The sequence below is a fragment of the Ranitomeya imitator genome, chromosome 9 (assembly GCF_032444005.1).
Source record: "Ranitomeya imitator isolate aRanImi1 chromosome 9, aRanImi1.pri, whole genome shotgun sequence".
Taxonomy (NCBI): Eukaryota; Metazoa; Chordata; class Amphibia; order Anura; family Dendrobatidae; genus Ranitomeya; species Ranitomeya imitator.
This window is the reverse complement of record NC_091290.1, coordinates 18,989,513-19,005,351: the sequence shown is the minus strand read 5'-3', so window position 1 is coordinate 19,005,351 and position 15,839 is coordinate 18,989,513. Positions and strand designations below refer to the sequence as shown.

General features: G+C 44.6%; 1 protein-coding gene across 1 annotated transcript in view; it reads right to left on the bottom strand.

The window, feature by feature from the left end:
- Positions 1–15,839, bottom strand: part of ALX4 (ALX homeobox 4) — a 111,802-nt gene that overhangs the window by 9,756 nt on the left and 86,207 nt on the right. The window contains exons 2-3 of the mRNA XM_069739254.1: positions 13,343–13,629; positions 4,701–4,829 (exon numbers count right to left, since the gene is read on the bottom strand). Coding sequence (XP_069595355.1) covers positions 4,701–4,829; positions 13,343–13,629 — 416 coding nt within the window. The remainder of the gene's footprint in view (positions 1–4,700; positions 4,830–13,342; positions 13,630–15,839) is intronic.

The window sequence follows — 15,839 nt, the reverse complement described above, 5'->3', positions numbered from 1 at the left end:
ACAGCTTAAGATGTAATGCCATACACCCAACAGAAATGCCTAATAGGCAATGCCATATACCAAGGATAACAGCTTAATAGGCGATGTTCATCTTTGCACCAGAAGGAAAAACCAAAAATGTTTATCAAAAGGCTCCTGAATGAGTTGAAAATAAAATACTATCAATACTTGGATAATCATTTAGTTAATTTGTGTTGGAATTCTGTAGTGTTGAATATATGATGTGAAATGTTGTTATGTGTAATATCATCATTATAATTCGTTATAACTAACCACAGTTTGTTACTCTGCTCAGGCAACGCCGGGGTCTTCAGCTAGTCTGTAAGGCTACGTTCAGACTAGCGTTGCGCGCCGCTGCGTCGGCGACGCAACGCACGACGCACACAAAAACGCGGCAAAACGCACGCAAAAACGCTGCGTTTTGCGACGCGTGCGTCGTTTTTTGCCGAAAATCGGACGCAAGAAAAATGCAACTTGCTGCGTTTTCTTGGTCCGACGCTAGCGGCAAAAAAGACGCAAGTGTTGCAAAACGCAACAGACAAAAACGCATGCGTCCCCCATGTTAAACATAGGGGCGCATGACGCGTGCGTCGCCCGACGCTAAGGCGACGCACACTAGCAGAACGCTAGTGTGAACGTAGCCTAATATTGCCAAATAGAGTCTACAACATAAAGCCAGGCAGCGCTCACAACATGCATCCAAACAGCAGCACAATAGAACCATAGAAAACCAGCAAAATGAGATCGATATCAACGTCTGTTCACACAGGAGACAAATCTGCAGCTTATTAAAGGAGCAGCAAAATGGAAGAACTGTTTCCAAATCTCATTCAGATGCTGCAGAAAAAAAAATCAACAGCGCAGGGATTAATCTGCAGATCATAATTAAACTTTGCAGAATATCAATTTATTCTGCAGATTTTTATTGTGGATTTTCCTTTTTGCAGTGTACAAGGTGATATCCACATCTGCACTCGGGATTTGCTTCTTTGTTAGCTTTCTACAGTTTTGCTGAGTAAACTTTCTGCAGCAAATCTGTAATGCAGTGGGCAGCATGGTGGCTCAGTGGTTAGTACTGAATGGTGGCTCAGTGGTTAGTTCTAAATGGTGGCTCAGTGCTTAGCACTGTATGGTGGCTCAGTGGTTAGTATTGAATGGTGGCTCAGTGGTTAGCAGTGTATGCTGGCTCAGTGGTAAGTACTGTATGGTGGCTCAGTGGTAAGTACTGTATGGTGGCTCAGTGGTTAGCACTGTATTTTGGCTCAGTGGTTAGCACTATGGTGGCTCAGTGGTTAGTACTGAATGGTGGCTCAGTGGTTAGTACTGAATGGTGGCTCAGTGGTTAGCACTGTATGGTGGCTCAGTGGTTAGCAGTGTATGCTGGCTCAGTGGTAAGTACTGAATGGTGGCTCAGTGGTTAGCACTGTATTTTGGCTCAGTGGTTAGCACTCTATGGTGGCTCAGTGGTTAATACTGAATGGTGGCTCAGTGGTTAGTACTGAATGGTGGCTCAGTGGTTAGCACTGTTGCTTTGCAGCGCTGGGGTCCTGGATTCAATTCCCACTATGGAGAACATCTGCAAGGAGTTTGTATGTTGTCCCTGTGTTTGCGTAGGTTTCCTCCCAAATTCCAAAGACATAGTGATAAGGAATCTAGAATGTGAGCCCCAATGGGGACAGTGATGATGTATGTAAAGAGCTGAGAATTAATAATGCTATATAAATGAATAAATCAATTTCTGAGGGCGCCTTAATATTAAATCCTTAATACTGATACCATGCAATATATCAGCAAGTTGCACACAATCTGACCTGTCATCAACACAGATACTATGTATTATATCATCAACATTGACCCAGGTGTCATAGCGTCACTATACACAAATACCATGTGATATATCATCAACACTAATACCACGTAAGATGGGCAGCACAGTGACTCAGTGGTTAACACTATGGTGGCTCAGTGGTTAGCACTGCAGCCTTGCAGCGTGGGGGTCCTGGGTTCTAATCCTAAACCTTGGACAACATCTGCAAGGAGTTTGTATGTTCTCCCCCTGTTTGCGTGGGTTTCCTCCGGATTCTCCGGTTTCCTCCCACACTACAAAGAAATACTAATAGGGAATGTAGATTGTGAGCCCCAATGGGGACAGGGATGATAATGTCTGTTAAGCGCTATATAAGTGAGTACAATAAATATATAATCAGCTGCAGTGATACAATGTGTTATTACAAACACTGATACAATGTAACTGTCCTAGTCGCTGCCCGTCCATACCACTCTCCCAATCTGTAGGTTCAGCGCAGCGTAATGATGTCACCGGCCTACTAATCAGGAGAAATATCAGCCATGGTTCACACCGCGGGGGCCGGCAGCCATGACACACCGCGGGCTACAAATCTTTCTGCTCCTCTCTGCATGTAATATATCACCGTATTTATAACATTCTACATACTGTTATCAGCGCCATCGAATATTTCATCACCAGCGCTGACACCATGTAACATACGATCACTTTCTGATCCATTGTTTATCAATTGATAATATATATATAGATCATTTATTTTCCATTGCTTATATAGCACCAACATATTCCACCGTGCAGTACAGAGATGATCACCGTTCCCGTCATTGGTTATGTCACTGCAGCGCAGATGCCCCCCTATGTCTACTGGAAGAATGGTTCATATTTCAACACCCCCCTCAAATCCTCCCCAAGGAGTAGGGGCAGGGGAGTAATGTGGGAAGGAATGCAGAAGAGAAGCCTCCAGATGTGGCCGGGAGAGCCCAGATTCCAGCAGTCTCCCTGCAGGTCTCCTGCTCATCAAGCATTTGACCTCTCCGCCTGGTGCTCATCCCTCCCTCTGCCCCAATCTTCTCTGCTCACTGATGAAATGTACAATGCCCAGGAAGACGTCATCCTGCCCCATCAGTCTCTGCAGACCCTCAGATGTCTGCAAGTCCAATCAAAGCCAGTCCACATCAATGTTTATGCAGTGCTTGGCTCAGTGAGCAAATGCACCAAGAGGTCACATGACTCTCTCGATCCCCAATGCAAAATCTATAAGAGGTCTTCCACCTACCATGTTTTACTTGGTAGTCCAAGCAAAGCCAGTCTACACCAATGTTATGCAGTACTTGGCTCAGTGAGCAAATGCACGGATTTGTCACGTGACTCTCTTGATCTCCAATGCAAAATCTATAAGAGGTCTTCCACCTACCATGTTTTATTTGGTAGTCCAAGCTAAGCCAGTCCACATCAATGTTATGCAGTATCTGGCTCAGTGAGCAAATGCACCGATTTGTCACATGACTCTCTCGATCCCCAATGCAAAATCTATAAGAGGTCTTCCACCTACCATGTTTTACTTGGTAGTCCAAGCAAAGCCAGTCTACACCAATGTTATGCAGTACTTGGCTCAGTGAGCAAATGCACAGATTTGTCACGTGACTCTCTTGATCTCCAATGCAAAATCTATAAGAGGTCTTCCACCTACCATGTTTTATTTGGTAGTCCAAGCTAAGCCAGTCCACATCAATGTTATGCAGTATCTGGCTCAGTGAGCAAATGCACCGATTTGTCACGTGACTCTCTCGATCCCCAATGCAAAATCTATAAGAAGTCTTCCTCCTACTCTTCCACCTACCATGTGTTACTTGGTATCTTTCCGTATGGCAGAGGGGCATTTGTGACATTTTAGAGGCTCAGTGAGTAGACAACCACTTCAACTATGCACCGTGTGCTGTCTGAGTATGCCGCTCACTTGGCAGATGATGACATCTGTGAACTAGGCATTTATTGTATGATGCCTTAAAACTGGCTTAGTGAGCAGATTTTACTTTTAATTTTTGCCTTTGCCTGGCTCAGTGATCAGGTGTCGGTTTTATGCTGTATGCGTATATGTGACATTGGTAACGTTCATTTTTAGCACTGACTTGACATATCTGTAAATGGGTCTCGGGGAAGGTGCTAATTTCAGTGTTTGACTGGCTCAGTAAGCACATATTGATGTCAGATTGCTTATAAAAAAAAAGTATTTTCATTTTTACTTTTATTGTAAATACACACACTTACTAATACACTAATTTGTCACCTCTATAACTATCAGAATGTGGACTCGCAGGTGTTTATTTCATAAAGTGTATGTGACTGGCTCAGTGAGCACTTGTGGATTCCAGTTTTCACGCTGTTTATCTAATGCGCCCGTGACATGCTCCTATCTGTGTTTGTCACATATCGCTTGGGCACTGACTCAGAATCTAGGTATAAATATTACATATATATATGTGTGTGTGTGTGCCAGGCTCAGTATGCAAATGTTGGTAATATTATTCTTGTGTATATTCTTTGTTTTGGTACCTATGTGGCTGGCTCAGTGAGGAAGTTAATTTCATGTTGTCAATATATGTGTCTCTGTGAGGAGGTATTATTTATATGTTCTCTTTATATCTTTATATATGACAGTTTTTGATTCCAGTATGTCTCTAATATCTGGCTCAGTGGGAAAGTAAATGTATGCTAAATATATATGGCTTAGTCCAAAAGTGTTTATTTCCTGCAATCTACAAGCAAATGTTGATTTTAAGTAGCTTCTTTTTTGGGCTCAGTAACCAGATGTTCCTTGCACCCCCCTCAGTGATATATTTCTAATATTCAATGTTTCTGGCTCGGTGGGTAAGTGAAGCGTCATGCAGCTTACCTGGGCATAGTTCTCAGCTCGTGTCAGTAGTGGCAGCTCATAGGCTGAGGAGAAGTGAGTTCGCACTTGCTGCATTTGTCCAAACCTCTCCCTTTTTCTCCACTTCGCTCTTCGGTTCTGGAACCAAACCTAGAAAACGATAACAAAAAGGTCAGTAAGCTGCCACCAAGGCCCCGAGAATACAGGACCATAACCAGAGGTCCAGCTGAGGGCTTCCGCCCCTAACCTAAAGATCTAGAAAATTCATCAGGACCTCAGAGGAGACCCCAAAATGAATCCAGACCCCCTGGAGAAGACCCAAACATTAACTTATGGGTTTAGTCTTGTGTATGAAATCCAAAACCTAAACTAAGCTGCAAAATTCGTTCAGACCCCCAAAGACCCAAACTCTAATTTAGGGGTCTGGTCTGGGATATGAATTAATCCTGAACCTAAACTAAGCCGCAAAATTCCAAAATTAATTCAGACCAAATACGAAAATTCATATTTCGGAACAGATCGTAAAATCATTTTAGACCAGAACCTCAAATTATTTCAGACCCAAAATCAGACCCCAAATTTAATTCAGACCCAACTCCTAAATACATTCATATCCCGTCAGGCCTTGTGTCTGTGTACTGCGCTGCGGAACATGTTGGTGTTTTATAATAAAAGGGAAATCAATAAAGGAAAAGAATATAGCTACATTGTATCAGTGGCAGCAAAGTTTGTGGATCACAGAGGATTGTTTACACAGGATTTAATTGTAGCAACCCCTCAGCTGTAATAAGCATTAGCCTCTGAATACAAAGGAGCATGCATAGCTTACAAGTCTCCTCACTCTGACATGCCAGGCATGATATGTCACTCTCCACAAGGAGAAACGTTACCCCTTATAGACTCCAGTCCAGAGCCTCTCACCTAGCCAAATCAGATCTCATACTTTGCACTGATGAGGGGAAAAAATCCCGAAACACCGAGTCTGCAAATTGAAATTCTGGCTTGGTTTTTATCCAAAGTCATATTGCAAGGCTCGTTAAAGAGTCAATATTGACTTTTAGGATCACTGATTTCAATAGGTGGCGCTAGTGTTCTAGTCCTCTCTAAAGAGGCAATTTACACCTCTGAGTACAAAGAGGCATTTTCCAATTGACTAACAGCAAGCAGAGATCTTGAAAATATCGAGGAATTGATACGTTAACTCATTATTGCATTTTATCTAGTTTTTTGCTGTTTTTCCGCTATTTTTAACACTATTACTTTACGCTTTGTTTATAGTCTATTTTAGATGCGATCTCCTTATTATTTTAGGTTTGCTCTCATGGTTTGAGGTTGAGATCAATTTATCAATTGCGACTTATGAAAAAGTCCCAATCTCTTTTGCGTAAATGTAATCTTATCCCTTCCCCGCTGTCATTTTATGAACGCATATTTTTAGCGCAAAATTTGCAACATTTTTGCAGGGCATGCGTCTTTTTGTCCTACAGAAGCAGCAAAAAAAAAAAAGGGTCAAAGACCAAAATGAAGCACGCAGTTCTAAAAGGATCTATATTTTTAAGAATTTGGCGCAAAAAAAAATCTGTGAATACAAAAAGACCAAAAAAGAAAAATGTTAAAAAATGCAAATAATGAATCCAACCCAAAAGTCCATTAGAAAGTTTCAGAACTGTTCAATAAACATGAATTCGAGTGTATTGACATGAATGAATGGCGCGGATATCTATAGCGGCAGAAGGTTTCGCCTTTTTTCTTCTGGACTTTTCCCCTTTGATGTCAGTGTGCGGCACCATCCGCCTCTTCTCGATCACGTACTTGCCATGTAATGTAATGTCAGCATATTTCGGGTGATGAATGTTACAATGTTCGGAGCTCAGTGATAAATGTATCAGCGTTTCACATATGGTGGAGCGATAACCGCTCGGCTCCATGCTGCGAGAATCCACAGAATCAGAGCTCAGGGCAAAAGAAAAGACTATTATTTAACATTCCTGGGTTAAACTAGGTGACAAGAGGATTAGAAAAACATAACTGCCTTCTTTCAGAAACAGCGCCCCCCCAGCCGACTACAGGATGTGTGTGGTATTGCGCCTCTACACCATTCACTTCAATGGAGCGGAGCTGCGACGTCAGATATTGCGATCACCCAGAAACAGATATAACATTGGGATATAATCAGCATTTGCAGCCGGCGCTGAGGTTTAACCCTTTGTACATGTTCAAGTTCATAGTATAAGTGTTTGGCTCTTATCCTACGTCATGTGACGAGGCTCGTTAACGGGTCGACATTGACTTGCTACTTCCAATAGGTGGCGCTAGAGTTCTAGTCCTCTCTGAAGAGACAATTAGTATAAGTGTAGACATTACTACCTTTATGCAAAAGTAATGACACCCCGCTCCTTCTCCTAATTGTCCATTCATCATTCATGGCAGACTCCAGCACAGAATCACGCTCCTACGTTGCTCTGCATGAGTTTGGTCTGTGGAGACCGGTCAGTACATGATGGGGGGGATAGTCATCAATCAGATGCTAGGTTGTCATGGTGTCAGGTACCAGGTGGGTCCTCCCGGCCTCTGCTTCCCATTTGACATGATGGATGAATAGTGACTACTAGGGGCCAGTGGTGTCAGATCAATGACAGGCATCTGAGGAGTCCGTGTGTGGGCAACATGGGGGCTCGGGGTCCCCATTACTAATGTAAAAAAAATCCTCCGGTATTAAAGTGATGATGTTTTTCTGTTTCTGTGTACTATCTTTTTAAATAGTGTGCTGCCCCTTTAAATAGTGTGCTATCCCTCTTCTGGTAATAATTTACCATGCTGTACGTAAATGCCCTAATGGAGGAGGTTGGGTCCAGCTTATTAAATGTTCTTGTAAAAAAAAAAAAAAAACAACTTTGCAAAATACCTTTTCTTAAAATCCTCTCCGTTCTGAAGATTTTTAAATCTATTGGCCACCTCTGCAGACTGTCAGAAGTGGACGATCTCCTAGTCAGGGAGCGCAGCGCTTACAAGCTCTGTGCTATAGAGTGGATCTTACCAGCTTCTGTTCCCCCGTGCTTATCCGATGGGGCAGAGGCAAAACTGCCTGGATTTGCATTGGAGAGGGCGCACTTTACATCAGCTATCCGATCACTGAACATGAGAAAACCCCTTTAAAGGTTTATTGTTGTAACTTTCTAGTTATATACCTCCTTTCCTGTGTGTAGGGTTAATACAGTACATAATTCTTCCAGGTCATTTAAACCCAGCTCAGGTGGCAGGATGTCGCCAGAGTATTCATGTATGTGTCATTCTTGCTGCATCTGTTACTGTATGTGCGTGTGCGTATCGATGATGGTTGCCATGGTGACGATGATATCATAAAGGTTGCCATGGTGAAGATGATGTCATAATGGTTGCCATGGTGCTGATGATGTCATAATAAGTTGACATGGCGATGATGATGTCATAATAGGTATATGGGCACAGAACTATGGGATGGAGGATGTATGATGGGTATATGGGCACGGGACTATGGGATGCAGGATATGTATGATGGGTATATGGGCACGGGACTATGGGATGGAGGATATGTATGATGGGTATATGGGCACGGGACTATGGGATGCTTGATATGTATGATGGGTATATGGGCACGGGACTATGGGCTGGAGGATATGTATGATGGGTATATGGGCATGGGACTATGGGATGGAGAATATGTATGATGGGTGTATGGGCACGGGACTATGGGATGCAGGATATGTATGATGGGTATATGGGCACAGGACTATGGGATGGAGGATGTGTGATGGGTATATGGGCACGGGACTATGGGATGCAGGATATGTATGATGGGTATATGGGCACAGGACTATGGGATGCTTGATATGTATGATGGGTATATGGGCACGGGACTATGGGATGGAGGATGTGTGATGGGTATATGGGCACGGGACTATGGGATGCAGGATATGTATGATGGGTATATGGGCACGGGACTATGGGATGCTTGATATGTATGATGGGTATATGGGCACAGGACTATAGGATGGAGGATGTGTGATGGGTATATGGGCACGGGACTATGGGATGGAGGATATATATGATGGGTATATGGGCACGGGACTATGGGATGGAGGATATGTATGATGGGTATATGGGCACGGGACTATGGGATGGAGGATATATATGATGGGTATATGGGCACGGGACTATGGGATGGAGGATATGTATGATGGGTGTATGGGCACGGGACTATAGGATGGAGAATATGTATGATGGGTGTATGGGCACGGGACTATGGTATGCAGGATATGTATGATGGGTATATGGGCACAGGACTATGGGATGGAGGATGTGTGATGGGTATATGGGCACGGGACTATGGGATGGAGGTTATGTATGATGGGTATATGGGCATGGGACTATGGGATAAAGGATGTGTATGATGGTATTATGGGCACGGGACTATGGGATGGAGGTTATGTATGATGGGTTTATGGGCACGAGACTATGGGATAGAGGATGTGTATGATGGTATTATGGGTACGGGACTATGGGATGGAGGATGTGTATGATGGGTATATGGGCATGGGACTATGGGATGGAGGATATGTATGATGGGTACATGGGCACGGGACGATGGGATGGAGGATATGTATGACGAGTATATGGGCACGGGACTATGGGATGGAGGATGTGTATGATGGGTATATGGGCATGGGACTATGGGATGGAGCATGTGTATGATGGGTATATGGGCATGGGACTATGGGATGGAGGATATGTATGATGGGTATATGGGCACGGGACTATGAGATGGAGGATGTGTTTGATGGCATATGGGCACGGGACTATGGGATGGAGGATATGTATGATGGTATATGGGCACGGGATTATGGGATGGAGGATAATCATTATAATTTGTTATAACTAACCACAGTTAGTTACTATGCCCGGGTAACGCCGGGCTCTTCAGCTAGTAAATAATAATGATGATAATACATAATAATAACAATAATAACTAATAATAATAATGATAATAACAATACATTCCACCTCTCGTGTCTCCCCTTTTCCCCATAGTTTGTAAGCTTGCGAGCAGGGCCCTCACTCCTCTTGGTATCTATTTTGAACTGTGATCTCTGTTATGCTGTAATGTCTATTGTCTGTACAAGTCCCCTCTATAATTTGTAAAGCGCTGCGGAATATGTTGGCGCTATATAAATAAAAATTATTATTATTATTATTACATAAAACTAACAATAATAATTAGTAATAATAATAATAATGCACACAATCCTCTGTGAGCTAAATAAATCATCAGCAGATAGGTCTGTTTTATGCTGATACTTTGCTACAATTGTATCCAGTCAGGACAGTGAGCTAAACAGCCCGATACATTGTAGTAAAGTGATGAAAACAAGGTTTTTATTTACTGACAGCAAGCAGAAATCTACGTCATGAGAAATCTTATTATAAGAGCATTATGCTATATTTATACATAATAAGAAAACCCCCTTTAAATGATTTCCTAACTTTGCCCTGGGGGAGGTGGAAGGAAAGTTTTGCTGACTCTGTCGCCCCCACTCCTGTCAGGACAGAGGGTGCGGTGCAGCGCGGCGATTCTATGGGGCGATTCTATGGGGCGATGCTGCCATACGACCACATACTTATAAGTCATTAGGACAGATTTATGGCTCCTTCCCTTACAGGAGACTTTTATTGCTGTTGTGAATATTAAACATGTATCAGGGGTCTCATCATTACAGAATCGTGGCCCCCGGGGGGCATCCAATAAATAGGCGTGGGGTGAACATCAGGCAGGAATATTGGGATTCCTATAAGATGGCGATATTACAGATGACACCCCCGCGGCCTCTCTATTGGGGGGTTCTCAGCACACTGTCAGCATTGTGTCCTGGGAAAACAGCTTGGGATGAGAGGCTCAGATAACTTCTGCTTGTTTTCATTACGTCTTTAATTTCCTGTAGCCTGTCGTTTTTTTCCCTAACACCACCCCCCATGGATAAGTGGGGGAAGGGATAGATAGCAATCAACAGGCAGAGAATTACAGATGTAGAATTACGAATCTACGCATTAATACAGCGAAAACCAGAAGTGGGCACTACAAGTCACAGCATGCCTACACCCTCCTCTATAGAAGACCGCAGACTAGATCTTATTATACAAACTTCCTTTTCTACAGAATTCAGAAACCGAATTGTCGCTCCGCTTTCTGCAGCCATTTAGATATGTAGGACGCATTGTCCAAGCTGCTGCAGAACATCTTTTAGAAATAAAAGCATGGTAGTAGGTTCTGCATTTATTTATATGCACAGTGATATCTTTTGAAATTCTTATGATATTTTTTTCAAAATCTCTGCTTGCTGTGAATGGGAACATTGTTGTTCATATCCAAAACTGAAAACCCCATAAAGGCACTGATATTGCTGCTCACAGCTGAGATTTTGCTACAGTTGCATTTGGTCTGAGATCTGAGTGGATGTACCTGCACTGATACATTGTTGCAAAAGAACAGCATGTAGGAGAGACCTGTGCTGCGGAAAGGATTGCACTGATACAATTGTAACAAACCTTCAGCTGTGAGAAGTGCTAAAGGGGTATTCCCTTTTGGTAATGCGGTGACATATCGCTAGGACCCCCACAGACCCTGAGATTGAAGGGATCGCGGAACTATTTCTGCACTGTAGTCGAAAAAAAAAAACTGCCACTCCTAGGCATTCATGCGGATGGATATAAAGGTGTAATTCCCGGCCACAAGTGCTGGAGCTTCTTCAGTCTCAGGATCAGTGCGGATTCTCAGCGGTCAGGCTCCACCAATCCTAAAGGGAACACACGTATGAGAATACCCCTTTAAGTGAATGTCCAGTATACTGCAGTGATTAATTCCAGAATTTATCTGTATGGGGGATGGGACGGGGGTCTGGATTTTACATTTCCAATGCAGAGATCTAAATCCTCTAGTTGCATATTATCCATAAAGTTACATGATAGTATTTTTCCTGCTTGCAGCCACCACTAGGGGGAGCTCACTGCACACAGAGTTACTATTGAGTGTTGACTATTCAGAGTAAGCTGTTGTGTGTGTACATGAGCGATAACGCTATTTCTGGCCATAATGTGACTTGTACTCTTTCTTTTCCATCAGGTTTCCCCTCTACAGACTGTCTCTAATTTTCAGTTGTCTCTGAGCTGGTGAAGACTAAATAGTATGATGTAGCCCATACACAGCACACACCGACATGAGGGATTCCTGCTCTACTGTTTCTATGTAGCACATGCTCAGAAGCAGCAGCAGCAGCAGCATCATGGAAGACATGATTCAGGAGTTTTGAGCGGTGTGGATGTGAGTCCAGCTCTAGGGTAAGATAAAATACACTCTAGAAAGCAGCAGGACTGGTCTTTTAGGCTATATTCACACTTTGCGGATTTTGCTGCGGATCCGCAGTGGATTTGACCGCTGCGGATCCGCAGCAGTTTCCCATGAGTTTACATTACAATGTAAACCTATGGGAAACAAAAAACGCAGTGCACATGCTGCAGAAAAATCCGCGCGGAAATGCTGCGGATTACATTCCGCAGCATGTCACTTCTTTTCTGCGGATTTTCACCTGCTCCAATAGAAAACTGCAGATGAAAATCCGCAGAAGAAAACGCAGTAAAAACCGCGATAAATCCGCCGTAAAAACCGCAATGGGTTTTCACTGCGGATTTTGGAATTCTGCTGCGGAAAAATCCGCAGTGGAATCTGCAAAGTGTGAACATAGCCTTAGTGTCAGTGCCTCTTTTACACTCTGCTCTGCCTTCCCCTGCCCTTTCCATGTACCTTAAGTCCAATTTGACGTGAAAAATTCTCACGGTGATCTGCTGTGAAGTCACTGAGCCTGAACTGCGGTGACCTCATCAATGTTTTTTTTTCCCTCTCTGCTGAGGTCACCGCAGTTCAGCCCAGCTGGGAACGCAGCCTCAGTGACCGGAGGTAACCTCGATGTCACCGCCGGTCACTGAGGCTGCGCTCTCATCAGCTCATTCACCAGTGGTTCTCAGCCTGGACGGTCGCATCGTGGCACCATCCAGATTGAAAACTGTTTTTCCCCCAGACATGGATTAATGCGTGGGACAGAATGAAGGACAGGTGAGGGATAGTGTTGTTTTATTACAGGAGACGAGGGCTTCGGTGGAATAGGCGATAGAGGAGTGTAACGGTATTTGTTATTTTTAAATAAAATGGAAAACTGTGTTTAGTCTTATTTCTTATAAAGGACTTTATTCCGGCCGTGCCTTTATTTACCATATAACTATAGGATTAGTAATGGATAGATAGGTGTCTTATAAACGCTTCTCCGTTACTAAGCCGTGGGCTTGATGTCACCTGACAATACAAATGCAGCGGGCACACACAGCAGGAACACCCTGGCACAGACAGTGGGCACACATCGGCACGGGCAGCAGTAACACACCGGCACGGGCAGTGAGCACAGGCAGTGGGCACACACAGCGGGAACTCCCTGGCACAGACAGTGGGCACACATCGGCACGGGCAGCAGTCACACACCGGCATGGGCATTGAGCACAGGCAGTGGGCACACACAGTGGGAACCCCCGGGCATAGGCAGCACACATAGGCCCCATCCTGCCCCGACGCACGCTCACTGTACCTGCACTCGGGCCTCCGTTAGGTCCGTCCTCATGGCCAGCTGCTCTCGGGCGTAAACATCTGGATAGTGCGTCTTCTGGAAGACTTTCTCCAGCTCCTCCAGCTGGTAACTGGTAAATGTGGTCCTGTTCCTCCTCTTCTTTCCTTTGTTGCTCTCAGACTCGGCTTTATCCATAGGCAGGTCACCGCTGCCTCGGTCCTGGGAGCCCTTCCCTGACCCGTCCTTGTTCAGGTAGCCACTGTCCATTCCTGGGGGTTCACTGTTTGGCGTTAGAGAAGTCTCTTTACCTGTAAATTAAGAAAAAATCATTTCAATATTTAATTATAATAACGTCAAATACTGAGAGAAACTACAGTGAGAATTCAGTGGGAAACAGTCAGCAAGTTTGTCCTCTACAACATCCCGAACAGTTTATCTCATTGCCTATAATGCAGGACGAGCAAATAACGTTACCCAACATCCAATTACAGAGCAACGCCTGGAGACAAGACCATACTTCTGTTAATGAGCAGCACGGTGGCTCAGTGGTTAGCACTGTACAGTGGTCAGTATGATGGATCAGTGGGTAGCAATGTACAGTGGGCAGCATGGTGGCTCATTAGTTAGCAATGTACAGTGGGCAGTATGGTGGATCAGTGGTTAGCAATGTACAGTGGGCAGCATGGTGGCTCATTAGTTAGCAATGTACAGTGGGCAGTATGGTGGATCAGTGGTTAGCAATGTACAGTGGGCAGCATGGTGGCTCATTAGTTAGCAATGTACAGTGGGCAGTATGGTGGCTCAGTGGTTAGCAATGTACAGTGGGCAGCATGGTGGCTCATTAGTTAGCAATGTACAGTGGGCAGTATGGTGGCTCAGTGGTTAGCACTGTACAGTGGGCAGCATGGTGGCTCATTAGTTAGCAATGTACAGTGGGCAGAATGGTGGCTCAGTGGTTAGCACTGTACAGTGGGCAGCATGGTGGCTCATTAGTTAGCAATGTACAGTGGGCAGAATGGTGGCTCAGTGGTTAGCAATGTACAGTGGGCAGTATGGTGGCTCAGTGGTTAGCAATGTACAGTGGGCAGTATGGTGGCTCAGTGGTTAGCACTGTACAGTGGGCAGCATGGTGGCTCATTAGTTAGCAATGTACAGTGGGCAGAATGGTGGCTCAGTGGTTAGCAATGTACAGTGGGCAGTATGGTGGCTCAGTGGTTAGCAATGTACAGTGGGCAGTATGGTGGCTCAGTGGTTAGCACTGTACAGTGGGCAGCATGGTGGCTCATTAGTTAGCAATGTACAGTGGGCAGAATGGTGGCTCAGTGGTTAGCAATGTACAGTGGGCAGCATGGTGGCTCATTAGTTAGCAATGTACAGTGGGCAGCATGGTGGCTCATTAGTTAGCAATGTACAGTGGGCAGTATGGTGGATCAGTGGTTAGCAATGTACAGTGGGCAGCATGGTGGCTCATTAGTTAGCAATGTACAGTGGGCAGTATGGTGGCTCAGTGGTTAGCACTGTACAGTGGGCAGCATGGTGGCTCATTAGTTAGCAGTGGGCAGAATGGTGGCTCAGTGGTTAGCAATGTACAGTGGGCAGCATGGTGGCTCATTAGTTAGCAATGTACAGTGGGCAGCATGGTGGCTCATTAGTTAGCAATGTACAGTGGGCAGTATGGTGGATCAGTGGTTAGCAATGTACAGTGGGCAGCATGGTGGCTCATTAGTTAGCAATGTACAGTGGGCAGAATGGTGGCTCAGTGGTTAGCAATGTACAGTGGGCAGTATGGTGGATCAGTGGTTAGCAATGTACAGTGGGCAGAATGGTGGCTCATTAGTTAGCAATGTACAGTGGGCAGTATGGTGGCTCAGTGGTTAGCAATGTACAGTGGGCAGCATGGTGGCTCATTAGTTAGCAATGTACAGTGGGCAGTATGGTGGCTCAGTGGTTAGCAATGTACAGTGGGCAGAATGGTGGCTCAGTGGTTAGCAATGTACAGTGGGCAGAATGGTGGCTCAGTGGTTAGCAATGTACAGTGGGCAGCACGGTGGCTCAGTGGTTAGCACAGCAGCCTTGTAGCACTGGGGTCCTGGGTTCAAATTCCACCTTGGACAACATCTGCAAGGAGTTTGTATGTTCTCCCCGTGGTTGCGTGGGTTTCTTCCCGCTTCCTCCCACACTCCAGAATGATAGGGAATGTAGATTGTGAGCCCCGAGGGGCACAGTGATAATGATGTCTGTACAGCGCTGTGGAATATGATGGCGCTATATAAGCATAATAATTAATAATTAATTAATGAAAATAGCGAGAAATATTTCTCTACAGAAACTGTGAAGTTGTGGAGATTTCAGCTCTGAAGTTAGCAGAGTTTTATAACCTAAATGTATCATTTTAACAATTCACCGTCCTGGTCACAGGTTTTTAGGCTCCTTTTAGGAACAGATACTGGACTGGTGGCTAAGTCTACTAACGTCAGTCCACAGGGTGCGGGTAGGTCAGGGTGTGGGTTTCCCAATG